We start from the raw sequence: 27,543 nt of genomic DNA, 5'->3' as shown, positions 1-27,543 counted from the left end.
TACATACATACATTGCAATTTTTATTTTCCAATCATCAAATTGCAAATCATCATTACTCACAGGTAATTATACATACATATATCACTAATGAATAAATATTTATTTATATATATATATATATATATATATATATATATATGTATGTATAATTACTTGTGAGTAATGATGATGAAATTAGCTTGCACAGTGTATTTTCTGGCACTGGCAGTTTTTATAGTTCCTGTCCACGTCAAAGAAATATATAAAAAAAACAATTAAAAAAATTATAGTAATTACAATAATAGCAATAACAATAACTGCAATCATTGTGTGTCGTGGGTGCCAAACATAGGCCGGCTCTCCTGGAGTAAATTAGAATGTCATTTTTCCTGATGCTTATCTGATTTCCTAGTGAGAGTGAATTTAATTATTGCCTTTCGGTGTTCTTTAAAAGCGAACCACGCACGCTTGGACTGTCGGTTCTCTTTCTCTCTCCACCCCCCCACCTCCCTCTCTCCTGTGACAAGTGCATTTTCTTCTCAAAACTTTTCTCCCCCAATCACACTGCCCACACCAGCATCCATTGTGTAGTTTGAAGTGCTCATTGCCCTCATTGTGTGTATTTGCAACAGCTTGGTTTAGCTGATAAATCAACTTATCAGCTCCGGCAGAGTAACCCAGTGGATGAGTCCGTACTCTTGGTGATGCCTGACAGTCTTCCCTCTCTGTGGCGAATGAGGGACATTTTCTTCTGGCTGTAGTGAGTGAACAGAGTTCCTCAGTAATCAGTGCTTTGGACTCACAAGCTACTAATATGGGGTCAGCCCAGCTTTGTCACTCTCACGCCCTCTTTCTCTCCATCTCTCAGTATAAAACTGCACTGCTGCCCTAAGCAGGATCAAGTACTCCAGCAGCTTGAATGCAGAGTTCGAAACAGCCCTGGAAAAAATAATGTTAAGGAACTAAATGACCACAAGCTGTTGTAATTTGCTCCATATGTCCCCTATTGTAAGTGATCTGTAATCCTGGGCTGCACATGAGAATTGAGGAACAGGCTGACTTCCACCATAATAAAGACTTCACACTTCTAGCAATCGCGTGACACTTCCTCACCTCTTAATGCTCTGAACCCCTCGCTCCAGACATGCTTAATCCGCTGCTTGCTCGAGAATTTGCAATATAAATGACTCCGCTAATTGTGATAAGATTTATAATCCTACCCCCCCCCCCCCGCTCACTTGCTACTATAATAAATGTCTCCATATCATGAATATGCAATCATATCATATCATGGAGCTAGAAGATGAAGTGGATTTAAATGTTCAGTTTATGTTGCCATTTTTTTCCCTTTTTTAACTGCTGAATTTTTTTCTCTTTTCATCAGTTGTGACAGTCATCCCCCCTCCCCTTGTTCTAGATCTTATTCCCCCTTCGTCTCCACACTGTATACACTTTGGGTCATGTGTAAATGGAATAGTATACACTTCGGATAAAGCTGAAGGTAAATGCCATACGACAATGGACAATAATCCGAGGTGGATCTCCATCCCTTCCTTTCTTGTCCTCTCTCTCTCTCTCTCTCTCTCTCTCTCTCTCTCTCCCCCTCTTCCTTTCTTTAAAGCCACCTCCAGTCTGCCTCTCCCAGCCGTCTTTTTCAAATTCGGAAAACAGGGCTGTGGTTTTCTCTGAGAAACCCACGCGTTTTGGTGATTCAGTGGGAATACACATATAGCCTGGCAGCACTGAACTCTCATCTCTCTCTCCCTCTCGCTCTCTCTCTGTCTGCTTCTTCCTTCTCTAATCCCCCTTTCCTTTCTCCCTCTCAAGTGTTGCTGGCTCTGTACAAACTATACGCCCTGAAGTGGCGATTTAACAGTGGATGCCATTCTGCACCCGACTGTCTTCCCTCTTCTACAGCGCGTCCTGTGATAGGGAGGCTGTCGGGAAGAACCGGGCAACTTGCATGGGTGGAAACGCATGCAGCCAGAAACTTTGCGCAGTGCATAAAGCAGGCCATCAACAGATAAGCCCTTGAAATATATAAATAAACCCGAACAACAATTTAGCTTTGACGAAATTACAGCCCTGGTTTAATTCCCCAGTTCTGACTGCCTGCCATCCTTGATTTGAAAGCCTGCCTTCAGTAAACAAAGCTTGGCTGTGCATACAATGCTAAAGGTGACCTGCCTGTCCTCTCCTGATTGCGTCTGTCTCTGCCGGGCTGGCTGCTGCTGCCCTCCAGACTCTGTGGGTTTAATAGCTGCTTTTTAGGAACCCCCCCAAGACACCCCTCTTTTCACTCTCTATCTCTCGCTCTGCCTGCCATCAAATGAGCCAGTTTGCCCAACAACGTTAATGATTCCATTACTGGAGATAATTAACAGCTGTGTGTCAAAAGAATGTTTTAGTTTTTATTTTTGGTGTGGAAAAATGTGTTTATCCAAGAAAATGTAGGCTTTATTTTTTCTTATTATTGTTGTTTTCCTCTCTGTGTTGCCTGGTTGGCATTGTGCTAGTGATATGCGTGTGCGCTTACGTGTGCGCTTGTGTGTATGTGATTCTTTCTCTTTCCCTTGTAGGGATTCCTCTGTATATGTATTCACCCCATGCTCTTGCTGTGTGAGTACATTAGGCTTGTGAGCTAATGCTGGACTGATAGAACCTTTAAGCTAGCTGGGTAAACATCATTGATCTGAGTAAAGTGTCATTGGAAAAAACTATTAACTGTTCCCTAGGAGTGCAGATACTAAAGCCCCTGTCTGGAAACTTTATTCACCTGATTTACAAGTCACAAAGCCGGGCTCTGTTGAGCTTTTGTTTTGAGTTTTCTTTGTTTTGCAATTTGTTTTAATGTTGTCTTTAATAAATGGTGTTTCTTAATTGGTGTCCAATTAACCTTGCTCCAAACAGCACAGGAAACAAAATACATTGGTGCCACGCTACAGTTACATTAACAAAAAGTAAAATGTGCCAAATGCATTATTTATTTATTTTACTTTTTATGGTTTCCCATATGATTTATTGATTTTTATTTATTTGTCATTGGTGTTAGTGTGGACAAGATGGGTGGCATATTATATCTCGGTCTAGCCCTAATGTCATTACATTTAAATCAGTTACATGAGAAACCCCTTAAATTCAATAGATTAAAAATAGAATTGAATCGGTTAAAAGTTTGGTTGCCTTGGAAATACTCTTTGAATGTGCACTTGTGTTTGGGTTTGACTGGGAGACTTGCAGTCAAAGTGACTGTCATGTTTTGTCTACTAGTGTGAGCATCTGTGCTGAGCTGTCACTGAGTGCGGGAGTGATTTGAGTCAGTCAGCCTGGCTGGTGCGAGCGTGTGGGCGTGCGTCGCATATTAAAAACTTGTCTTCCATGTCTGTGGATGATGAAACACGAGTGTGTGGGCAAAAGTGGGTGAATATTGTGTGTGTGTGTGTGTGTGTTATAATAAACATGTCTGTCAGCATGCCCCTGTATTGATAGCATGGTTTTGGTTTGTCATTGTCATTTACCAAATATTTATTTTGTTTTTATACCTACTCTATTAGAGTTAATCAGCTTGGGCTGCCATTACAACTCTCACAAAGACGTGGAACACGACAGTTTACATGTATCGTCTGAAACGTGCGCGGTCAGCTCTTGCCCTTCTCTGTAACCACACAGTACAAACAGTGTAGCTAAGACATGTGATGGAGGACTTAATGCTCATCTCACCGTTAATATACTACCGAATTCATAGTCACTTGAAATGGGCTTATTTTGCACAATGAAGAGAGAAAACGCTGGACAATTGTAAACTGCTCAAAGTGGAGCCTTGCACAGATTATTCCACTTGGGGCTCCAGTGTGTTGGCTGGAGGATGCTCTAGCATTTGGTTTGATGATTTGAGTTTCGTTGACTGTGTGTTTGTGTGTGTGTGTGAGTGTGTGTGTAAAAGGTTGTGAGAACTGGTAGGCAGGGTGCAGACTCATGTAGACACTGGGCTCTCATTAAAACAAAGAAGGCTGTGTGCTGGGCTGATTGCTGGCAGGTGCAGCGCTCTAATTAACACTTAACGGTGCAGAGAGAGAGAATAAGACTGGACACATGTTTATCAGTTGTTGATGAACTTTTTTTTTTGTTTTTTGGGTATTATAGATCTGGGTAAAGATGGGACCATTTTAACCAGCAGAGTCCCTCCCTTCATAAAACCCTTTTGAATATCCTTCCTGTGTTTATCTGTGTGCGATGATGTGCCTGTGCATACGTCTCCATGACTTTCATACAGCAACATACAACAACCTTTTTAGCAGGGAGAGCCACATCTGCACATTCAGTTTAGTTTCTCTTCTCTAAGGAGCTATGTGCATCATGATCAGTAATAGGAGTTCATGCTCTATATTATGGAGATGAGTATCTTCTGAGCAGGATCAAAGGAACTTCACTTTGGTGGAGGGAATTTAAATGTGAAAACCCATGCAAAACTCCAGGGGAGTAACCTGTGATTTTAATTGGCCGAGAGTGCATTGCAGAGGGGCGTGTAAAGGCAATAGAGAGGGAGGCAGGGAAGAATTGTGTGCTTACTGAAGGGAATGACTGGTGAAACAGGCTGTGTGCCCAGTAGAGGGCCAGTGCTGGGCCAGTGATCAGTATGGTTGTATGCACGCAGAGTGGCAGACAAGAGCAGGTGGTTTGCGATGAAGGGAGGGAGATGGCAGCAGATGAAGGTTGCAGGAAATGAAGAGATGTTCTTCTTGCAGAACTGAAGATCCTCCTCCCTGTTGTGGTCCCGCCTGGCCCGGAGTGTTGTTCTAACCCCCTCTCCAAACAGTAATCGGGCTCTCCGTCGTTAAGCATTTTAAGAGCTTCAGTTAGGTGTTGGCTAACCCCTCTTACGTCTCGGCTAAGTAGATTTAGTTCCCTCAGCAAGGGCCTTACAGCTGAGCGCCTCCTTTGCCTCTTTGAAGATTTTGTGGATTTGTGCGCTTTCGACAGTCGCGACGCACACTCAGTCTGACACTGTACGCACCGAGTTCTCCCCTGAAGTCATGTTCCAGGCATTCATCCGCAGTCCTGAGCCGAAAAGCTTGGTGTGGAGCCCTGTATTAGTGCTGTAAAAGCCATGTGCTGCAGTTATGTGGTAATAACTTTGGAACCCCGGTATCCATAGGACACACCGTGACAGCAGAAAACGCTGGGGGATTTTAAGCAATGCATCAATCAGCCCCTTATCGCACCGCGTGAAGGCAGAATCATTCTTCACTTTTTTCATAGAGGAAAAAACGAAAAAATAAAGGTCTCCATAGCTAACATGGACGCAGCAAGGATAAATGGTCCATTTAGAGGTTCAGGCAGATGAAAAAAATAAGATGGTTACAGGCACAGGATGCCTTTAGAAACCCGTTTTTCTTCCTCTGTGCTTTCGTTTCTTCCTGTTTTTTCATTTCAACATAACACATGCTCTCTGAGATTCCCTGCTAGCCATCTTGGTGACATTGTTATTTACCATTTCGGCTATTTCAACAAAAAGATGTATTGGAAAACACTATTCAAGTCTATGCAAGTATATCAGTCATCCAGAGGGGTTCAGAATGTGGCACCTCCCCACTTTTTCCCCTATCAGTACCTTTAGAAGCTGGAGGACTGTACTAGAAGGAAAAATAGCAGGGGAAAGCATGTGAACTGAAACGGCAGCAGAGCTTTACGTGACAGGGAATTAAGAATTGTAGTATCGAGGGGAACAAAATTAAACACAAAAAAACTCAGTTGAGGTGAAGTGTTCCTTTCTTAATATCATGTGAAACCCAGCAGATCAACACAACAGATTGCCAGGCTTGCCTCCCACGCGGTGTCGTGAATATTTGCCACTTCTCACAGAGAGAGAAGATCTCTGTGTCAACACTAATTCTGCAACACCATCTCAAGAGCACACTCCTGCTCTTGCCTTCCAATATAAGTAAAGAAATCAAACACAATATGTTTTTTGTATTTTTTTTGTTGGTTTTTTGTCTCACCACTGCCTTCTCCTCCCTTCATCTAATTCTGTCTTCTTGTTTCCTTTCCCGTTTGCTCTCTACTCCCATGTCCTCATCATTTCTTTGGGTTTCTCCTTTTGCTCCTCCCCTGTTTTGACTCGTCCACACACTCGCTCCGCTCCCTGTCTCTCTCGCTGTGATCTTCACCCCTCCTGCTTGCTCATTAGCAGTAGAAGCTGCAGGTGGTCCTCTACATGCATACATTATTAATACAAAGGAGCACTTCAGCACCAGGGAACTAAGGTTGCCCCAGGAAAATACACACACACAGACACATAGATTGTGTTGAATGGCATACACATTTCTGGTTCCTGTCGTAGCTTTGTATTACTCACTTGGAAGACAGGTTCATTGTCCCTTTCACCGCTCTGCCTCTCCGCAACGCCAGGTGTGCTATGATGGCACCCCCTATTAAGATTAATCGCTCCATGCTTCACTGCAGGGTTTGGGCTTTGAGCATGTTTCTCTAGTGCACCTCCTACTGGACAGTGTGAGAACTGCTCTGCCTGCTATCACTGCATAATTGATGCCCAGAGGTGGAGTCAATACAGCAGGGAAGTGCTGAAAAACCTTCTAGCTGTGGAAAAGGGCTTTGTTTTGCTCTTTCTTGCAGAGAACAGGGTTTAGAAGAGGGGGGTGTTAAGTGGTGTCCGGCTCTGTAGGTCACTTTGGATAAAAGCAACTGCTAAATGACAATTAATCTGAGTTCCTGGAAAAGATGTTCAGACAATTTGATGCTGTAATGCTGAAGAAGAAGACAGTCGTCACAATGCTTCACATTACCTAGCCTCTTTCTGTCCTCTACTGGTTATACGGTTGAGTGCTTGAAGGAATGGTAGATGCAATGGATGATTCACTAAGACTGTGATTGAAGACAGATGCTTAGGGCTGCGACACACTATATTACTGTATCACACAGAATGACAGAGGTTCATTTTACTTGGTGTCAGCATAATACCATAACAGCAGGGTACAATATGTATTGTTTGTAGATAGGCCTGTGCATTTGACCACCTGCTTATTTCACAAACGGAATATAAAACAAACATAAAGCGAAAAAACAAAAATGGGCCACTTTCATGTTCTGTAATTGCAGTCCCGGTTTGAACTGTGTTGAATTGACAGGCTGTTATTTTTCTGTGTGTCACATTAGGCACTAATTACAGGCCGTTGTAATTCTGCCTGATTTGAATTCTTTCAGTTAAGTCCTCCGGCTGTGGAGAACACAAGTCTGGTGGTGGTGGTGTTGGGGGAAGCGAGGGCTGGGGGTGTGGGCTGGAAAAGACGAAGGCACGGAGGGGGGGGGGAGGTGTCTCACATTCCAATTAATTAAAGAACCAGGCAATCTGATCACTTCAGGGATGACTGCTCTTTGCGGGAGTCTTTGTTTGACTTTAATGTGCTGCGCTGAAAGAGGCATTATGTTGACGCATTTGTTTCTCATACCTGGCTGCATTTTGTTGTTGGGGAATTACACGCTTGTCATGGTGGGTAATGCAGCAGCGGTCCCCTGTATTTCCCTTCTTGCTTTTCTGCATTACATTTTAAAGAAGTGTTGACGGACTTGAAGATATTGCATTGAAGGGTTAATACAATTCTACCGTGAGCAGAAGGCCCCTTGTGGGTAATACCAATTAAACAGTGTGTATTGGTTTCCGTGAAGAAGAAGAAGAAGAAGAAGAAGAAGAAGAAGAAGAAGAAGAAGAAGAAGAAGAAGAAGAAGAAGAAGAGGAAAGTATAGCAGTTTAGAAGTGTTGAGCTTGTAACCCTCCAGGCAGAAGATGTTTCTGGTGATCGTTGACTGTTTCCCTGGGATAAATGATTCACAAACCAGTCACTGGAAGGGCCTGATTATTAAGCTGCACTAGATTGTGGTTCCATCTCTGTTACTTTGTTTCTGACTAATGCAGCATCCCTTCCAGGGGTGCTGTGGAGTTTTCTTCAGTAAAACCAAGGTACGGTGGTGTCTGTTCAGCATCAAACAAGTCTGGCTGTAGATCTGGGAAGGAGAGTCCTTGAGCAATGGCTGGTTCTTTGCTAGGCAGGCAAAAAACAAGGTTGCTGCACATGAAATGGAGGTAAGCTGCGTGGCGAAACATGTGTTCAGGGTGTTAAGTGGAGACATGTAATGACTAGCAAAGACACAAGCCATCTGCAAAGCCAGTCAGTCTGTGTCTGGTCACTAATTGTCAGTTAATGCCACTAGACAAAGCAGGATGGCATTAAGGTTTGCTGGGGGAAAGTTATTAATTTTAAATCTCATTGCTATAAAATTTTATTGCTACTATTAGCATGATGAACCATTTTAATCTTAATTTTGTGCTGGCATTACAGCCTTGCATTATGGCTTGAAAATGCTGCTTGGCACCATTCCTAAAGTTGGAACTTATAGTAGATCTGTGGACTGAACAATTGCAAGTAGGGTAGATTTCAATGGCATTAGTTTGGACAGAGTTTGGAAAAGATGATTTGGGAAACACTTTAAAATAATGGTCAGTAATTCCTCATGAATTAATGTATGAATACCACAGGATTAACACACGTATACCTCATGCCTTTCATCTGAGTTCTGATGTTGATCACATGAGCCCTGTCCCTAACCTCAACCCTAACCCTGTTATACACAGCAATTAACATCAGAACTCAGAGGAACTGCACAAGGCATACATTAATTCAGGAGGAATACAGGCTATTATTATTATTTTATATATATATATATATATATATATATATATATATATATATGTTTTGTTCAGTTAATAGTCAAGACTATATGATAACATTTCACACAATGACAAGGGGAGAACTCATATCGTTTTGTTATGAGTCAGGTAGATGTTTGCTGTCAAATCCTAAGATTTCATATATTACCTAGCTACAGCTATGTGAGATTAAACAGGTGAATTAATTAAAGGCTTCTATATTATGAGTATTTTTTTTCTGTCTGGCTGTCTGAATATTGCAGTCTGAAGTTAAGACCTTTCAAGCAGAGAGATCTGATTTTATACATGTATTTCGTATTGTTTTAATACCAGGAGTATTAGTTTTAGGGCAGTTGGTATGATTTTACAGTGTAGTGTTTTACTTTTTCTCACCTGTCATAAATTGAAATTGTATTTAAAGACGTTATGAAAATAAACCAACATGTCAGCTTGTATCCAGCTTAGATTTATGGTGATTAATTCATTTTTAAACAAAACGCAGACAGAAATCCAACAACATTTGTATTTTGCATGAAATCAAACAACTGACACTAGTTACTCATTACAGGAGTTTAAAGCAAATGGTTTCCCCCAAATGCTTATGTGGGTAAAGTTAATGTTCCTTAGATAGTTCTAATTGATCATTCTTAATTGTGTTTAGTTTACAGTTTAGGTAAATAAATAAATGCAAACATACAGAAATGCAAATTACATTAATAGATACATTTAGTAAGCAAGTCTGGAGCAAATTACAAGTCACTTCCAATTAATTCTGCATTTCCCTTACCAAACCCCAGAAAAGTAAAAAACAAACCAAAAAAACACAACAGTTGATTAAACAATATATGTTCACTACAACAAGTATCTTAAACTACCAGTGTTTGTGTTTGTTGTAGGCTGAGTCATCAGTCTCAATGTAAGTGCTTTACACTTCTTGGGAGTATTGTGTAGATTGCATGAAGGAAGTGTTAGAAGATACCAGGCCGTGCTCTTTCACCACTAACGGCTACATTGAGTTTACTGTGACCCCTTATGTCATCGCATCAAGTAGAACTTTTTAGCTGCTCCGGACTTTTAAATTTGCATCCTGGAAGATGAAGCACCTTACACAGTCTTTGGCTTGTTTTCTCATTAGGCAGAAGAATACATATACGCTTCACATGCTCTTAAAGGTTTTACGAAAGTAGTACCATATTTTGTGCTCTGTCTGTTTTGTTTTTGTTTTGGAGATTGGACTTGGCAACAAATACAATTCCTCATTCATCATTTAGAGCGGTCTATTGATACTGAGGGCCTCTCGTTGCTCTGACAGAACAGAATGAAATGCAAATGGAGTCCTCCCAATGCATTCACTGTCACACCTGGCATCTCATTACAAAATAACAATTACCTTAAATACCAAAGCGGTCGACAGAAGAGAGACAGTGCATGAGTGAGTAAGTGTATTACAAATGCGTATAATACTGATAAGCCTTTTCAATTTGAAACTAGACATTTGTACTGGAACTAGCACTGCTTTCCCACAGCTCTCCCCTCCTAGTCTATATTAGGATTTAAGGACGTAAAAGCCCCTTCCTTTCAGCTGATGCTGTCTGACACTGTGGAATGAGAATTTTGATCCAAATTAACGGGTCCAAAGGGTTCCTTCTCCTCATTCAGTGCAATAAGAATTCTATTTATTGCATCCATTCTGTCTGCTAGCCCACCGTGTTGATCCTATGCATTTATTACTGCTGTGTAACTGAGAGTGCAGTGTTCTCTCCCTGTAGAAAGAGATTGCTGTTTACTTAAAGAGCGGAGCCTCCGAAGTTCGCTCCCTTGGGGCAGATCTTGGCAAGGTACAGTACTGCGCTATGAAATAAACTGTACTAAAGTCAGGCAGAGGTTGTGTTTGTAGCACCGGTGGGTAGCTAGCAGTTCAGCCGCTCAGCTCAATACTGGGCATTGCAATGCTTGGGAATTTGAAAGGTGTTGTACGAACAGGAACACTGGTACCATGTGAGTAAGAGTGATTATATTTGGTGTTGGATGCCGATGGCTTGCTGATTTGTTCATCCTTAACTCCTTCACCATATTAAAGTTCTTGTAATTTGTGTGCAGATTTCCTGTAGGAGTGTTGTGAGGTAGTGTCATTGATGGATATTTCGTGATTTACAAAAGGGCAGATGTTGTGTCTTTTGCTGTGATTACACCTCCCACATGCCAACTCAAACCTGTGGGCTCCTGCTTGTGGCACTCTACTGGCCTTGGATCTACTGCACTGTATGACACTTGAGTGTAGGCCATGTTGGTTTTTGCTGTGCTGATCTGTCGTGTGATCTTGATTTTTGTCGCAATGTGGGAAATATCTCAAAGCTGTCAAACCACAAGAGAGAGAGAAAAAAAACTGAAAAAACTGAAAATCTTAAAAGTCAAGAAGAATGGCCTTGATCTCACAACCATTTGATAATTAAACTACTTCCTGGGTGGGACATGTGGTGTAGTACTTCTCCTCACCCTTAGGCTGTGCTGTGAGCTAACAATACGAAGTAAATGCTTTTGGCGTGAACTCTACCCCTCTGCTGTCTAGATGAGTTGGATTTCTGTCGTCTTTAGAATCTGTCAGGTCAAGTTGTCTGTCTGCCTGCCCGCCTTACCTGTTTGTCTGTCTGTCTGTCTCTCTGTTTGCCTGCCCGTCTGTCTAGAATATCGAAGGTGCCGTTAGTTGGTCGTGCTAGTGTCCTGATCAAGTGCTTTTGCTCTCATTGGCTCTCTGTCGAGCAGAAGTCTGGCTGTTATTGGTAGATGTCTAGATTTGCTGGCATCACTCACATCCCATTGTGTGCTCTTGTCTTCGCCTCACTGCATTGCTGCTCTCTGTGCATGACAGTGCTGGTGTCTGTCCAGATACAGAAAATAATAATAGATCTATATTTCACAGTATGTTGCCTTGTCTGAGAAAAATGCCTTGTCTGATGATATTGAAATGTTTGCTTATATTCTGTTAAATGCCATGTCTTATTTTCTTTATGGGGTTGGTATAACTGGAAGGAGATGAACAAACCATTGTCACTGCTATCTACTGTATTTCTGTCACACAACGGCAGGGACCTGACCAGGGGTGTTTTTTCTTTCTTTTTTTAATCCAAGTGAAGGTGTGATTGTGCCAGGGCAATTACAACAACAAAACAGCAGGACATCGTGTGATTATATTTCAATACAAGAGACCAAGCCAATCCAGAGTTTCACAAAGTCAGCCCTTGATTTTATGAAAGGTTAATCTGATGTATCCCTTTTTCAGTAAAGCTATAGGCACTCTGTAACATTTTTTCCCCCAAAATAATACAATCAAAAGACATAATAGAAAAATAACTGCCATCTCCGGATGAACAATGTGGTGCAGAAAACCTTGTGAAGGAATTTGCAGAGATTGCTTGACACTCTTTAAAGCTGGAGAAACACATTTAGTTGTATTTCTCTGCATTTCTGCGCTCTGATTTCGCCATGGTTGGCGCCCCGGGTGGAGGGATGAAACAAAGAGACCGGCAACACATTCCGACAGATGATCTCCTTCAGGCTTTTCTGGGGAATTTTCACTTCTCGTTACTGAGGGCTTCAGTGTAGAAGTCAGCCACCCTTTCCGTGTGCGTTTCGTGTTCAGGCAGAAGGCCAGGTCTGGGTGCCTGTGCTGGAGGCAGTGTGGGCTGTTGGGGGGGGGGGCGGTAGTAGTAGGGAGATACTGACAGGAAGTGGCTTAGCGTGGGGAAATGTGTCACACTTTCCCTTATCATCCTTCAGCCTGGGCACTGCTCTTCCGGCCCCACACATGGCATGCTTTCAAATGTGTAAGCTAAACAGGCACGCCACAACGAAGCAGGCCCCCCGACACAGCAGGAGAGGGAATGCATCGGACAAGGGAATGTCAGCGCAATGCCAACAGCAAGTGGCAGGGCGCCGTTGACCACAGTCGCTCTGCGGCAGCCCCGCAATGTTTGAAAAATACAGCAGCATCAGGTCCCTGTCTGTTGGTCTCCAGCCTACAAGCGTGGATATGGACATGCTATACAGTAGACCAGTGTATACAATATAAGTGTCCATACATATATGGTGATATAGGATGTGCACTTATATATATGTACACTACCGATCAAAAGTTTTAGAACACCCCCATTTTTTCAGTTTTTATTGAAATTTACGCAGTTTAATGTCTCAATGTATTCTTTCTACAATGGAAATCAAATATTGTTCGGAAAGTTCTTCTCAACACTGTTGCAGAAGTTCCCACAAATGTGTTGCACTTGTAGGTTGCTTTTTCTTTCACCCTTCTGTACAGTTCATCCCATGTTTTGGGTCATTATCTTGCTGTAGGATGAATCCCTGACCAACTAGGCATATACCAGAGGGTATTGCATGGCGCTGCAAAATGCTATGGTAGCCGTTTTGGTTCAGGGTGACACTCACTCTGTGCAAGTCACCAACTCTGGATCCAGCAATAGAGCCCCACACCATTACCTCCTTCATGTTGAACAGTTGGTGTCACACACTGAGGAACCATCCTTTCGCCTACTCGACCACGTACAAAAACCCTGCCTGATGAACCGAAGATTTCAAAGTTTGATTAATTGGTCCATAAGACATTTTTCCAGTCTTCAGTAGTCCACTGGTGGTGCTTCATGGCCCAGGAAATCCTCATTTTATTATTTTGCCATCTTGCAATGGCTTTCTTACTGCCACTCGAGCTGTCAAACCCACAGCTCGAAGTTTTCTCTTCACAGTTGAAACTGAGACTTGCTTACTTCGACCAGTGTTAAGCTGTGCATGAAGTTGTTGTCCTGTGAGCCGCCTATCATGCAAGCTGTTGACTCTCAGAAACTTGTCTTCTGGTTGTGTTGTGGTTTTGGGTCTGCCAGACCTCTTCCTGTCAGAATTTCCTCCAGTTTCCAAGTGCCTTTTGATGGTGTAGGAAAGTGTACTTAAAAACTGTGCTTAAATTTCAATAAAACTGGAAAAATTGGTGTGTTCTAAAACTTTTGACTGGTAGTGTATACTGTTGCGTGGGGCTATCCCCATACCTTACATTAACCCACTTCTGTTGACTAGATGTAGAGACACTGAACACAAACAGTCATCTCCCAACATGACTGAGCTGCTTTAGCAAGAGCAAATGCAGGCTTTGGTCCTGTTACGAAACAGTAGTGGTCACATTTGTGATCTCAACAGCCATTTATCAACTATTGCAGGCTCAGTAGATGGTCGTTATCCCAGGTGGGGGAGCTACAGTGCACCCCCAAATCTACTTAAGAACCTGACACACTGAATGGGTAGTGTCTTATTGTATTTACAACACACAGCTGAGTGGGAGAGATGTGCTTCAGTGGTACTCAGAGAAACTAAAGTGTTGATCATCCTCATTACGTGCATTAGAGCTGTCAATGCTCTTCAACCGAAATCTTAACTCCCCGTCTGAGCAGAATTCCTTTGCAATCCGGTATAGCCAAGATGATGTTCATTGTACTGTGTGTTGAATAAATGTACAGAATGTGCAGTATTTGTAATCCTTCCACACGTGAATCCATCAGTGTCATTTTGATAACCACAAAATAAGATGAAACAATCCAAGAACTCCAAGGGCTGAACTTTTTGCTTTTTACAAAACACATTAGCAGGATTAACAGGATTTTTTCCCCCTGGCAAGATAATCACTCCAAAAACGTGTCCTGATGTAGAATTAATCATGGGTCCGCCCTGAAGTCTTCACCCTGTGTAATGGCAGCATGTGCAGAGGACTAACTGAGCATGTTTTTCTTCTAGCGCACACTGGGGCCTGTTTTCCAAAGCAAGGTAACTGAAACGGCAAACTCCATGTTATTCTCATGCACAGCTCCTGTCGCTCTCCACTCTCAGTGTGACTTCACACCTTTGTTTTGGAAGGCATTGAATTTTGTCTCAGTCTTGTCATCAGAGGCCTTCTAGATGATCAACAGGCGATGCATGTCTTGAGTCAATTACTACTTACTAAGGTGGGGGCCCTCATAAGGCAGGCCAACTACAGTGATAGTCATTTCTCTAGTGGCTGTCAGTTTATTGAAAAGCGTGGAGACTATTTGTTTGGCTTGGCTTGTGACAAGCCCCCCTTAAATAAACAGTTGATCCAATCGATTGACAGTTGCTCTCTACAGCAGGCAAAATTTTTTGTTATAAAACCAGGAAGAAGGAAAAATCATTTCAGAACAAAATGCCAGAATTTATTACTCTTTATTCATAATTTTAGTTTCTTTGATGAATTGCTGAAGCACTTTAATTTTACACGATTGTTGAACGAGTGGATTTGGAATATTGGCTAGACACCTGGCTTGCTGTGGTGGCTGCGTATCTAACAGTGGGCCTTGCTCTGCTCTGTCTCTCTGTTCCCATCTCCCTCCCTGTGTGTGTGTGTGTGTGTGTGTGGGATGTGTGCGTGGGATCGGTCTGCGTGTCTGTCTGTGCTCCTCGCCCTCTCCCCCCCCCCACCTCTTCTCTTTCTGCCCTTCCACCTCCCTGCCCCTCCCCACCCTCTTCAGATCCTGATCGCAGCGGAGGTCACATGATCTCAACGGATGACGTGGAGTACCCGCGGGAGTACCGTACACTGGGCAACGGCACGCGCCGCTTCTCCAACGTGGGGCTGGTTCACACCTCTGAGCGCCGGCACACTGTGATAGCAGCCCAGAGCCTGGAGGCCTTGACTGGGCTGCAGAAGGCTGACATGGAGCGCAAGAGGGATGCCTTCATGGACCACTTGAAGAACAAGTACCCCCCCCCGCACCCCACCTCCCCCTCACCCTCCCATGGGAGCATGAGGGGGCAGCCTGACCGTGCCCGCGAGCAGGTAAATACCCCCCCCCCCCATCTCTCACTCTCTCCCGCCTGCTCAAGGGGGTTATAAAAGACTGCAAATTAGGATGGTGGTGAACCTATGGAGGTCAGCCATCCTACAGTTGTGCATAGGTCTCACTTCGGCCAGTTTCTCTCATTGAAGTTCTTTCCCTTGATTCTTGGGTTCCCTCAGTAAATGGTTTTCATGGAGTTAAAAAAGCAGAATATCCTGCAGGTGTCAAGGACAAAGGTTGGCCACTCCTGCTATATATTTATTCTTCAGGTAACACGCTTTGTTGGCTACATTTGGCTGGTTCAGTTCAGGGCTTTTGGACATGAAGATTTTTAGGTGGTTGGTGGTGATGGAAAAATGTGCCAAATGCATGTATGCTCGCTAAGAGAGGTTTACTCTTGTTGCTTCATTTGCTGAAGCACTTATTTTCTTACTGCCAATTCTGAAAACCCCTCAGTGGTTTGCAGAGGATTCTCTTACTGGAACAGATCCCCAGGATCTATCCAGCAGTGTTGCAGCTGAACCAGCAGGCCTTCACAGAGTTCCCTCAGGTCAGGAGCAAAGGTGTTCAGCACAGCAGAGCATGGGATTGTTTGGAAGGGGAATGGAGGATTCACCAGTTGTCTCAATGAATTCAAATAATGGATCCTTCTATCTGTTCTATAGGGTTCCCCTTTTTTAATCTTTCCTTTCACCTCATCTTTCTGTTTCTCTGCCACTTCTATCACTCCTTGCAGAGTCATTATACAAGAAGCGATTTATGAAACAATTTAATAAGTGGGACTATACCAGTAATTGGCACCAGCAGGGACATGACCTAGCACCCATCTCTCCAGATCCCACCCATCTGGGCATTTTTGAGCAAACTGCTACAGTGATTAGCACAACATTGCATACAAACCAGGTGATACATACACTGCTAAGCATGTTGCATTTCATGGAAACCAATACGCATACTTCTGTGTGACTGGGGGATGGGAGAGATGGTAAAGGACATGCCCTGAAGAGTCTGAATGTGATTTGTTACTGAGTGATATTCTAATTGGTGGTACGATAATATCTGTATAATAAATCAATACATTATAGAAATGATACATTCTTTCATTATATATTAAATAAATAATACAATAAATTTGATTTTTCAGCCAAAGAAAAGCCCCTCTGGAGCTTTGTGTGACCTGAGTTATGTGAAAAGGGATGTGTTTGTCCTTTTTTGCACTCTGGGCAAACTGCCTACTAGGAAATTAATTAGATGGAAACTTTGCCCACATTTTCCCATAGTTGCAGTTAATGGGTCAGTACATCCCCCTGGGTTGTGGTAAACGTATGAACAGGAATATCTGTAAAAATGGTATCAGTGAAAGGGTTTATACACTGTGGTGCGGAGGCTGTGTTTTTGATTTACCGTACATGATCCGCTCTTGAGGAGTTCATGGACAGCAAAGGGGCTTTTAATCCATTTTTTTTGTCCTGTCTTACATATGCAGGGATCCCTAAAGATTTTGAACCCCAAACCCTTTGCAGGTGTTGCTTAACAGAGGGATTGAGGGAGAGAGAGCAATTGCTTGGGATCCTCTCCTGGCACTCTCTTTTCATTGCATGGCTGTCTCCATCCTGTTTTCCTTGAGTGTGAATTCTCCCTTTCCGCTGCTCCCTCATTTTGTCTCTGCTCAGCAATACTACTGTGTGCTGTGTTCAAGCCCACAGAGAGGCAGGGCTGATATTGCTCAGTGAGAAAGATGGTGGGGGGACCTTCGACACTGAACCGGCATGCGGATTTCAGCAGTCCAGCAATGATATTTGCAGTACATTAACTAGGAATGTACAAAGCCAGATTGCAACACAAAGGGATCCTAACTCACTCCTTCTATCTGTTCTATAGGGTTCCCCTTTTTTAATCTTTCCCTTCACCTCATCTTCTCTTTCCCTTCCACTTCTATCAATCCTTGCAGTGTCATTACACAACACTGTCTCTCTCCCTCCCTCCCTCCCTCCCTCCCTTTCTATCAGTCCCCCTCCCTCTCTCTCTCTCTCTCTCTCTCTCTCTCTCTCTCTCTCTCTGTGTACAGTAGAGAAGCCACCATAAGCCACACAAAAGCTAAGAGCAGCGGGAGCGCGAAAGCAAGAAAGAGAGAGCAAGAGAGAAAGAGAAAGCGAGAGAGGGAGAGACAGGTGGAGTCCACGGTTGCCACGACAACCCTGTCCCTTATATGGAAATCAATGATATCACATTGCAAAGGTCAGGCTGAAGAGAGGGAGGGATAGAGAGAGTGAGAGGGAGAGGGAGAGGAAAAGAGAGAGAGAGAGAGAGAGAGAGAGATAGAGAAAGAGAGCGAGGGGAGATACCATGAATTGAATCAACAGAAATCGGCACAGAGGGGACAGCTGCAACCACAGGAATTCAGCAACCTTAAACGCTTGTGAAAAAAGAACAACAGAAAAAACAGCTGCGAATGAAGGAATGGAGAGAGTGGGGGGGGGTGCAGGAGGAGATGGGGGAGGGTCGGGGGAGTGGGCGAAAAGGAGTCAGTCAGCCAGCTAATTAATTTGTGCCGGTATCATCCATTCATTTACCAATGAAGGAATTAATCAGCCTGTGTGTATGTGTAAGTGTGCGCGCGTGCGTAAATGACTTAAATACATATCTGGTGCTTTGAGAGAGAGAGAGAGAGAGAGAGAGAGCAAAAGCGAAAGACCGTGCGGAGAGGCAGGGCTGAGGGGGTCTGTGCAATATGAGGACACACTGCACCTGACTGACAGCAGCACAGCCAGGGGTATAAGGCGGATGAAGTGCCGGGGGGAGGCCAGGCGCAGGTGCTTTGCAGGTGAGCAGACACGGGGGCTGCCTCCAGTGAATGACGCAAGCTTTTATTCTGTGTGCGGTTGTGGAGACTGTTGTTGCTATAAATGCACGACTTGCATGCTGGTCAGGCACAGTGGTGTTGTCCTGTGCAGGGTACGTCTCTGTCTGCATTTGCCTCTGTGTCTATATGTCTGTGTGTGTGTGCGTGTGTGTTTGTAAAGGGGTGGAGACTAGTGCTGCTTGTAATGCATGTCAGGATGCACCAGTTCAGCAGTGATCTGTCAGTCCCTGTCCACGGGCACGGAGCGCACAAGGAAGGTGCTATGAGGCAGGCAGCAAGGCTCCCCGGGTGGCTGGGCTGTAAAGCCTTACCCCCCCATCCCTTCTCAGCATCTATTTGTTTTGGTCTCCATCGAGTTGAGCACAGCAGGGAAAGGTGCGCTCTTTTCTTGCAGGTACCTCAAAGGCCAGGGTGTTTTGTTCACGTTTTAGGAGGCGAGACAAAGACAAAGGCAGTGCAGTAGAAACGGTTTTGATCTTTTAGTGGCATCCTGGAGAAAGTCAGCACTCTGGTGTTGCACTGTGCAGAGGCTAAAGGAGGGCTGAGATGCTCCAGAATAGACATGTAACAAACAGAGAGAGAGAGAGAGAGAGAGGGAGATGGGAGAGGGGAGAGGGGAGAGGGGAGAGAAAGAGCTCGTTTCCAGGTGTCGCAGTGAGCAGATGTTTGATTGCCTTGTTTCCTGAACTGAGCCGCATGTTGTGTGAGCTGGAGGCGTCTCTCTCTTTCTCCCTTTCATGAATGAAGCTCTTACTATAAACAAAACCTGATGTCAGACTATTCACCAGTTTCATGAAGCGCTTCCCACGTCACCCCACATCTCTATGCTGACTGTTGGCCCTCCCAGATAAACACAGGACTCCCACACCCAAACATAGCCAAGTCAGGCCTGGAAATTACACTCCCAATACAGGACAGGTGGAGCCATCCCAGTATTTATATGCTGCTGGTCTTGTATGCAAAACCAAAGCTGTATGTGGATGCATCAGGTTTGTTAACTTTTTCTATACACTGTGGAGCATTTCTGGGTTCATCAGTACCATTTCTTCAAGACCTGTGGTAAATCCTGAAATGGCACTGGCTGTCATGCAATGGAGTATTTTGATGCCTGAGGCTTATGCTTATGTGTTGTCATACACTTAAAGACTACCTTCTGTCTGGGTTTAGTGTTATATATTATAACTACAACTTGCCAACACACAAAGTCAAAATCTATTAAACATAAACTGTAAAGATGCTTTTAATTAAAAATAAATAATCTGTCTCTATAAATACTGTGGAAAAGTTTTCTGTATATATTTTGCTTTCCTCATCTACTACTATTCCTTTACTAGCCAGGACACAACACAGTCTAAGTACATTTACGTATGCATTGGCTGGAACCAACAAATTGGTTACAGAGTGCACAAGTTCAAAAATACACACACATCAACAGTGCTAATTTAATGTTATACTGTTATGCAATTCTTAATAGGCATACAGCTTTCAGAAATGTAGGATGTTGTTATGACTAATTCACATAATTCGGAGTAGTACTTTGCGTGGATACACAAATACAGTGACACACTAACCTAGTCCAGGATCTGAGACAGCAGTGTTTGCTCAGGGATTCTGGAGCTTTCCCTATTTTACCTCAGTCATATCTGTTTATGAAGTGTGTCTGGTCAGACTTTATTTACATATGAACCGCCATCTCAGACGCACCTCTTTGCACCTGATTGTCACAGCCCCAAAAGAGTGACTAACCTGCTATGCTTACAGCCTGGTCGCCTGATGAGTGGAGTAGGGTGGGGTTTGAAAGCTCTGCTAAGTCTAGGGGAGTGCCATCACCATAGCAATCCTGTGTACACCATGAGCATGGTTACGTTAACTTCCTGGATTACCCCTATTCTCTTTGATACAGAGGCCTAACCAGTGAGTCATTTCTTACTGAAGTGCTGTGTTGGCGATTTGTGTCTACTGTGTTCGTCTATACACTTAATGATGCAGATATCTACAGCGGTTGCTGATTCAGGCACCGGCTAGAGGGTGTGGCCCAATCGAGCTGAGGGATATCCTGGAAGAACCTGATATGAGGTGAAGTTTTCCCTGCTTGCTATTGCCTTCAGAAGCTAATGTCAGCAGTCCTAGGTGTCCCAGTGGTACCCTATGCTTACGCAGCCCTTGCTGTCTGATATATGGTGCTGCAGTCTGGGTGTCAGTCTGGGACACAGTCCCAGTTTGAAAAAAATAGCTGAGCTTGGTTTGAGTTCCCAGGAAGAGAGTCAGCTGGCTGTCCCGTGGATTCCCAGGACAGAGAGAATTGCTTCAGTGTGCCACATTGTGGATAGACCAAGTGTGCGGCACACAGTTCGAGAGACAGCCTGGTTTTTAGGTGTGTGTAAATGCGTGGGCACATTTTGATTACTGTCGGAGTAAGTGAGCTTGGGGGTTACATTTGTGAGTGTGTGCAGTACAGCTGGTTAGACTTTATGTAAGGCTGACTCCTTACATAACGCACTTGCTGGGTTATTGTTAAGTCTAGACCATCTCATAAAAAATTCAGAGAAAACAATTGATCAGGTTCAGTTTGATGATGAGTGTATGGCAGAGCTACTTCTTTGTTTGTTTATGAATGCGCCAAAACTTAACCCACTCTGTGCTTGGAAAGATGTGAGTACAGTAAGGGCGGTGGAGAGGAAGTGTGATGCGGCACGGGGGAGAAGTGCTTTCTTACATTTACACAGCATCCCGGGTGCCAACACACGTCAGTTTTAGAACGGACAAAAACAGGATGCTTTGATATGTGGATACCAGCTGCTGACACTTCCTAGAGCAAAATGCCATATGAGGATACTGGATATCCTTTGCCCAGTTCAACAGGCAGATTAAGTATTAAGAAGCAAGAAATTGCTTTTTGATTTGCATTTAATTGCACTCTATTGATTTAGTTTTATTTGTTTTGTTTCTGTGTGTGTCAGTCGTAACTCTACTGTCCCTCCTGCTGGTTACACCTGCGTCACAGCTGTTTGGTCAACATGAGAAGGGTTACGCTTATGAAGGGATCAGAGAACCTCACTTACTGTTTAGGCTACCACATAATCGATCCCAGAATGAAGGAGTCAATGTCTGCAATACAGCTGATTAGTTTGTTCCAGACACCCATGCCATTTCCCAGACCTATCCTGCTCCTGCTCTTAATTTCTGCCCATGTCACTATTTCATGTGTTGAGCTTGAAGTACCCCTTTGGGCTGACTGTGTCCATACCTTTCACATGGGAGTCCCTGCTGCCATTAAGACACTGTGCTCTCTCTCTCCCACCCTCTCGTGAATGGCACCAAAGAGAGAGTGCAAACAGCCACGCTTGGGATAGGTAGAAATATAACTCTCTTTCTTCCTCTCTTTCTCACTTCAGCCGCAGCAGCCAAACTACTGGAGTTTTAAGGTCAGTACCATGTGTTTCTTTGTGTGTGAGGGTGTCAGTTGTTCTCTGTGTGTAAACTCATGAGTGTCTCCTAACCCGTGTGTGCGTGTGTGCGTGTGTGTGTGTGCGCAAACATCAGTGTGAAAGTTTTTGGGGATTTATTTAGTTGCTTTTTTTCCATCTGATTTCATTTCCAGATGTCCATTCTTCAAACAGCATCACCTCGATACATTAAGTAACATGCAATTTGACTGGCACCAATGTCAGTTGTGCTGGGCGCAAGGAGACAGTTCAGAAAGGAATGTTTTCCTGTAGTTTATTCATGTTTGAAAAACTTAGTCTCCCTTGGAATCAAGAACAACTGTAACATTATTTATTTATTTATTTATTTATTAGCAGATGCCCTTGTCCAGGGCGACTTACAAAATATAAGCGCAATATAAAGTGCAATAATACAGTGCAATTCAAGGCATAATACATTTTACAAATTCACAATTTACACAGATGTATACGAGATATACAGTAAACAATATATAAGGTCTTACATCCTAGAATGAAAAAGCTGATAAGTGCGGACAAGATGTTAAGTAAAAGTTAAGAGCTAAGGGGAAGGGAGCGTTGGGGATATCAAAATAAACAATACAAGTACAAGTAATGCAAAGACAAGAGTATGACAAAATGTTGAATAAGTGCAATCTTACAGAAGAATAAATGACTAAATTACAAGTATTGTCTGAATATTGTCTGTTAAGGACTCTGCTGTCTTGACTTCAGTGGGAAGGTCGTTCCACCACTTAGGGGCCAGGGATGAGAAGGAGCGGCTAAGGAGGAATGGGAGTGGAGAGGAGGCAGGGACATGAACTTATATCTCTACTGTAATACTAGATTAAGTATTTAGTAACAAATTAACTTTCTGATTATCCTGGATTCAACTAAGACTTCCTGTACTGTAGAAGGCACTGTCTATCACATTTAAAATAAAACTGAGGGCTTATCTGTATCAACATCAGATATCCAATAGCAATATTTTTGTGGAAACAGTGTCACTGATTAAGACACTGGTGTGCGTAAAAAATGTGTGTTCAGTTTTTTTTTAGTTTGTTTGTTCATGTGAATAAGAGTTTGTGCCTGTATTGCATCTCTGCTTGTCAGTATATGTGCACTTGTTTACACGTGACTGCACTAGTGCCAACGAAGGAGAGAAAGTCAAAATGGCTTTGTGTCTCATAATGTTTGTGATTGTGTTTTACTGTATGCTTGTATGCCTATCTACATCTCTGTCATTAGAATCCATTTTTCTTAACAGATATGTCTGCTTTTTTTTGGAATAATGGAATGTGCACATCTTTGTTTGTGAATTAATTTGTTTGCTTAAGTATATTAGTAACCATATTTAAACGAACAAATTGCAAATATTTCTAAATGAGATTTCCAGCAAAATCTGGCTTCTTGATGCTTTCATTATCTGGCTTTTATTATCTTCAAAGGGTGTGCAATGAAAATTCACATGTGTGTGTCTACCTATTGCAGTGTACATGTTTATGGCAGCTGGAGATGAGAGAAGCTCTAATGGATTTGTGTTGAGATGCTTCTATTAAATGTGCCTTTTGTTTCTAAGCTTATGGAAACCTATGTCCTGGGTTTATGTGTAGATACAGATTACACTTGTGCACATGTAAGTATTTGCCTAATCTTAGTAAAACATGTGTCAGTGCAAGATTTGCTTTTGGATTCAAATTAGAATCCATGTTTTGCTGAAACTGGACTTCCATACTTGGAAATCTGCCTAAATAGATGGGGGGGCATAGATTACCAAAACTTTTAATATACACTCACCTAAAGGATTATTAGGAACACCATACTAATACTGTGTTTGACCCCCTGTCGCCTTCAGAACTGCCTTAATTCTACGTGGCATTGATTCAACAAGGTGCTGAAAGCATTCTTTAGAAATGTTGGCCCATATTGATAGGATAGCATCTTGCAGTTGATGGAGATTTGTGGGATGCACATCCAGGGCACGAAGCTCCCGTTCCACCACATCCCAAAGATGCTCTATTGGGTTGAGATCTGGTGACTGTGGGGGCCAGTTTAGTACAGTGAACTCATTGTCATGTTCAAGAAACCAATTTGAAATGATTCGACCTTTGTGACATGGTGCATTATCCTGCTGGAAGTAGCCATCAGAGGATGGGTACATGGTGGTCATAAAGGGATGGACATGGTCAGAAACAATGCTCAGGTAGGCCGAGGCATTTAAACGATGCCCAATTGGCACTAAGGGGCCTAAAGTGTGCCAAGAAAACATCCCCCACACCATTACACAACCACCACCAGCCTGCACAGTGGTAACAAGGCATGATGGATCCATGTTCTCATTCTGTTTACGCCAAATTCTGACTCTACCATCTGAATGTCTCAACAGAAATCGAGACTCATCAGACCAGGCAACATTTTTCCAGTCTTCAACTGTCCAGTTTTGGTGAGCTTGTGCAAATTGTAGCCTCTTTTTCCTATTTGTAGTGGAGATGAGTGGTACCCGGTGGGGTCTTCTGCTGTTGTAGCCCATCCGCCTCAAGGTTGTACGTGTTGTGGCTTCACAAATGCTTTGCTGCATACCTCGTTTGTAATGAGTGGTTATTTCAGTCAAAGTTGCTCTTCTATCAGCTTGAATCAGTCGGCCCATTCTCCTCTGACCTCTAGCATCAACAAGGCATTTTCGCCCACAGGACTGCCGCGTACTGGATGTTTTTCCCTTTTCACACCATTCTTTGTAAACCCTAGAAATGGTTGTGCGTGAAAATCCCAGTAACTGAGCAGATTGTGAAATACTCAGACCGGCCCGTCTGGCACAAACAACCATGCCACGCTAAAAATTGCTTAAATCACCTTTCTTTCCCATTCAGACATTCAGTTTGGAGTTCAGGAGATTGTCTTGACCAGGACCACACCCCTAAATGCATTGAAGCAACTGCCATGTGATTGATTGGTTAGATCTTTGCATTAATGAGAAATTGAACAGGTGTTCCTAATAATCCTTTAGATGAGTGTATATATCTAACCTGCATAATTGCTATTGCACAGGACTTTGGGGTGGTTTCTATGTAAGAAGCTTTAGAAGTCTATAGTATATAGTGCATGGTATTTATTGCTTTCTGTGGCTGTGTATAGCATTCTTCATGCTGTGTAATGTGGGTGTGCTGTCTCTCTCTCTCTCTCTCTCTAACTCAGTGTGTCTCTGTTCACTGAGATTAGCCATCCTGCTGGCTAATCTCTAACACCAAGATTTTCATCTGGACTCTTTTTATGACTATCTAGCTGGTCCAGAATTGCACATGGCTCTGCCTGCTCTGTACACAGCACATCCAGACCTCCACACACTTCCAGGACTGCTAGGTATTGGCAATCATCACAACAGGCTGCTGATTGCCGTTTGCACCCGCCTGTAAAATGCAGGCCTACTGTTGGCAGCCAAAGCCTTTGCATCGGGCTCTTATTCAAGAAATGCATAACTGTTTAGTTTTATAATTGTATAGCTTGGGAATATTGAGCTGACCATCACCTGATTTTCAGTGCTAACCGTATGCGATACACTGCACTGTACTGTAGCCTTTACAGCAGGAAAAATCAACTAAACTACACACAGGCCATTCGTTTGCTATATTAACCCTTACTCTAGGGGTGAACTGGTGATGTGCATTTTACAAGCCCCTCAGCCTTAATGATTAGTAAAGCTACCTTTGGGCAGTTAAACACTCAGCAGGTTTCATAATCAGATCATTAAGCATTAACTCCTCTCCTGCCGGATCCTAGCAGTGATTGTATTAAATAAAAGAGCTGAAAAATTAAATAATGTGATTTTAAAGTCTTACTCATGTTTATGTTAAGAAGCACATTCATTTGTGTGGAGGAAAGGCAGGTTCTTAAAGTGCTTTGTTTTTCTCCAGCCATGACTGAAATGGACTATAAGTGTCAGTGTAAGGTTTTTTTTTTATAGAAAGATGTCAGAGATAAATGACTTTCCTTAAAACTACTGGCTGAATGTCCAGAATGCATTTCCTGGTAGCCAAATGCTGAAATAGCACAAGCTAGTGATTGTGTTATTTCTATTCTATGGTTTTATTTCCATCCATGTCTTCAAGCACTCGATCTTTGTTTCCTTTGGTGTCAGACAAATGTTTTATCAAGAATAATCTTCTCTCATGTATGCATGGTATTTATTAATCTGTCTTAGTTGTGAGGGGGAAAGAATCAGATGTGAGAATTTGTGATAGGAAATATTGCACAAAACAGAATAGTCCAGTCAGTAAGGTGGACTTGTATGTTTTCCTTTACTGGAATCCAGATTTTCAAGTGCACTTTGAGTATGCTTACCCACTATGATTTTAATCAATATTAATCAGGCTGTTTCACATTAAATGTATGATCAGCGCTTATAGGGGAATTATTTACCCTTTTGCTGTATGCAGAACTGAAGATGCAACCTTGCATGATCTCACAAAGGGATCTGTCATAGAGATACGACTTAGCAAGACCTGCTTGTTGTTATTTGGTACAAACCAGTGATCAGCTGTCACAGTGTGTCGGTGGATCTCGCGCGTTATCATTCAAACTGCTGTCATTGGCTTTTGGCTGTAGGAGATCAGGGTTTCCCAGCACCAGTTTGTGTCTCTCTTCTCATTTACACGTTTAAGTTTCCCATTCTTGGTCTGTAAGTTGCTTTGTTCGTAGCTGATGTTAAGCTCCTTTCTGCACCCTATTTTCGTATGCACACAAAAACACAGGCATCAGTCAGAGCAATAAAACTGGGATTGCATTGGTTTCTCTGAGTGTATTAGCAGTTTAGCTTCTCTTGCTGCATCTCCGAGAGCCCTAGCCTTTAATCAAATAATATCCACACTGGTTCACTTGGCAGAAAGCCGTCTCAGTTTCTTTTTTTGTGCTTTCTTTTTTCTTCATGCAATTCCAGTGAAATATTTGCCTAACCTATCGTGTGTCGACATGGAGGAGGCCTTGTTTGCGTCTTCTCTCGCTCGCCCTGTCTCTCTCCATTTCTTTTCTTTTCTGTCATTGCAGAGTTAGTGAGCTCCCTGGCACACAGCTTACCGTGCACATATCACACAGCGCAGACACGACAGCATTTTGTATTAGGTAATAACAAAATAACAATGACAACAACCACCACCACAACCTCTTCAAAGCAAAAACACATTAAGAAAACCACAGCACAGGGAGACGCCTGGATTTACTGTGCTCAGTTGCCTTGGAAAAAACAAGGAATTCATGACTGTCTGATAGCTGCCTTCTGCACAGTCTAGTCCCCCCCTTTAGCTAATTCTGTGTGTTTGTGTGTCTCTGTCTTGTGTGTGTGTGAGTGCGTGAGTTTTCAGTGTGACTGTTTGTGTCTTTTCTTTGTGGCAGAGCGGGGTGGTTTCTATAAGAATGCACACCAGTGTCTGCTCATGATTTCTGTCTGTCCATCTGTCTGTCAGTATGCTGGGGATGGATTCATTTGCACATATGCATTTCTGTTAGAACTTCTGACAGCGTGTGATTCTCTTTCTCTGCTTGTGCGTGTCTCTGTTTTTGTGTGTGGGTGAAGAGCATGCATCACTACATGCTTTCTGGGTATGTGTTTGCTGTGTGGCTGTCTTGTTGCCTGTGTGTGTGTGTGTTTCTGGACATTTGTCCATGTGGGATTTTTGTGTATCGGTGTGTTTCTGATT

At 43.1% G+C, this 27,543-nt stretch overlaps 1 protein-coding gene across 1 annotated transcript in view; it reads left to right on the top strand.

The window, feature by feature from the left end:
* Positions 1 to 27,543, top strand: part of srcin1a (SRC kinase signaling inhibitor 1a) — a 126,208-nt gene that overhangs the window by 56,645 nt on the left and 42,020 nt on the right. The window contains exons 2-4 of the mRNA XM_066698630.1: positions 14,493 to 14,522; positions 15,242 to 15,549; positions 21,809 to 21,838. Of these exons, the coding sequence (XP_066554727.1) occupies positions 14,493 to 14,522; positions 15,242 to 15,549; positions 21,809 to 21,838 (368 nt within the window). The remainder of the gene's footprint in view (positions 1 to 14,492; positions 14,523 to 15,241; positions 15,550 to 21,808; positions 21,839 to 27,543) is intronic.

Source organism: Amia ocellicauda, chromosome 3, assembly GCF_036373705.1.
Source record: "Amia ocellicauda isolate fAmiCal2 chromosome 3, fAmiCal2.hap1, whole genome shotgun sequence".
Taxonomy (NCBI): Eukaryota; Metazoa; Chordata; class Actinopteri; order Amiiformes; family Amiidae; genus Amia; species Amia ocellicauda.
Note: the sequence above shows the minus strand (reverse complement) of the source record. Positions and strands in the feature narration are given on the sequence as shown.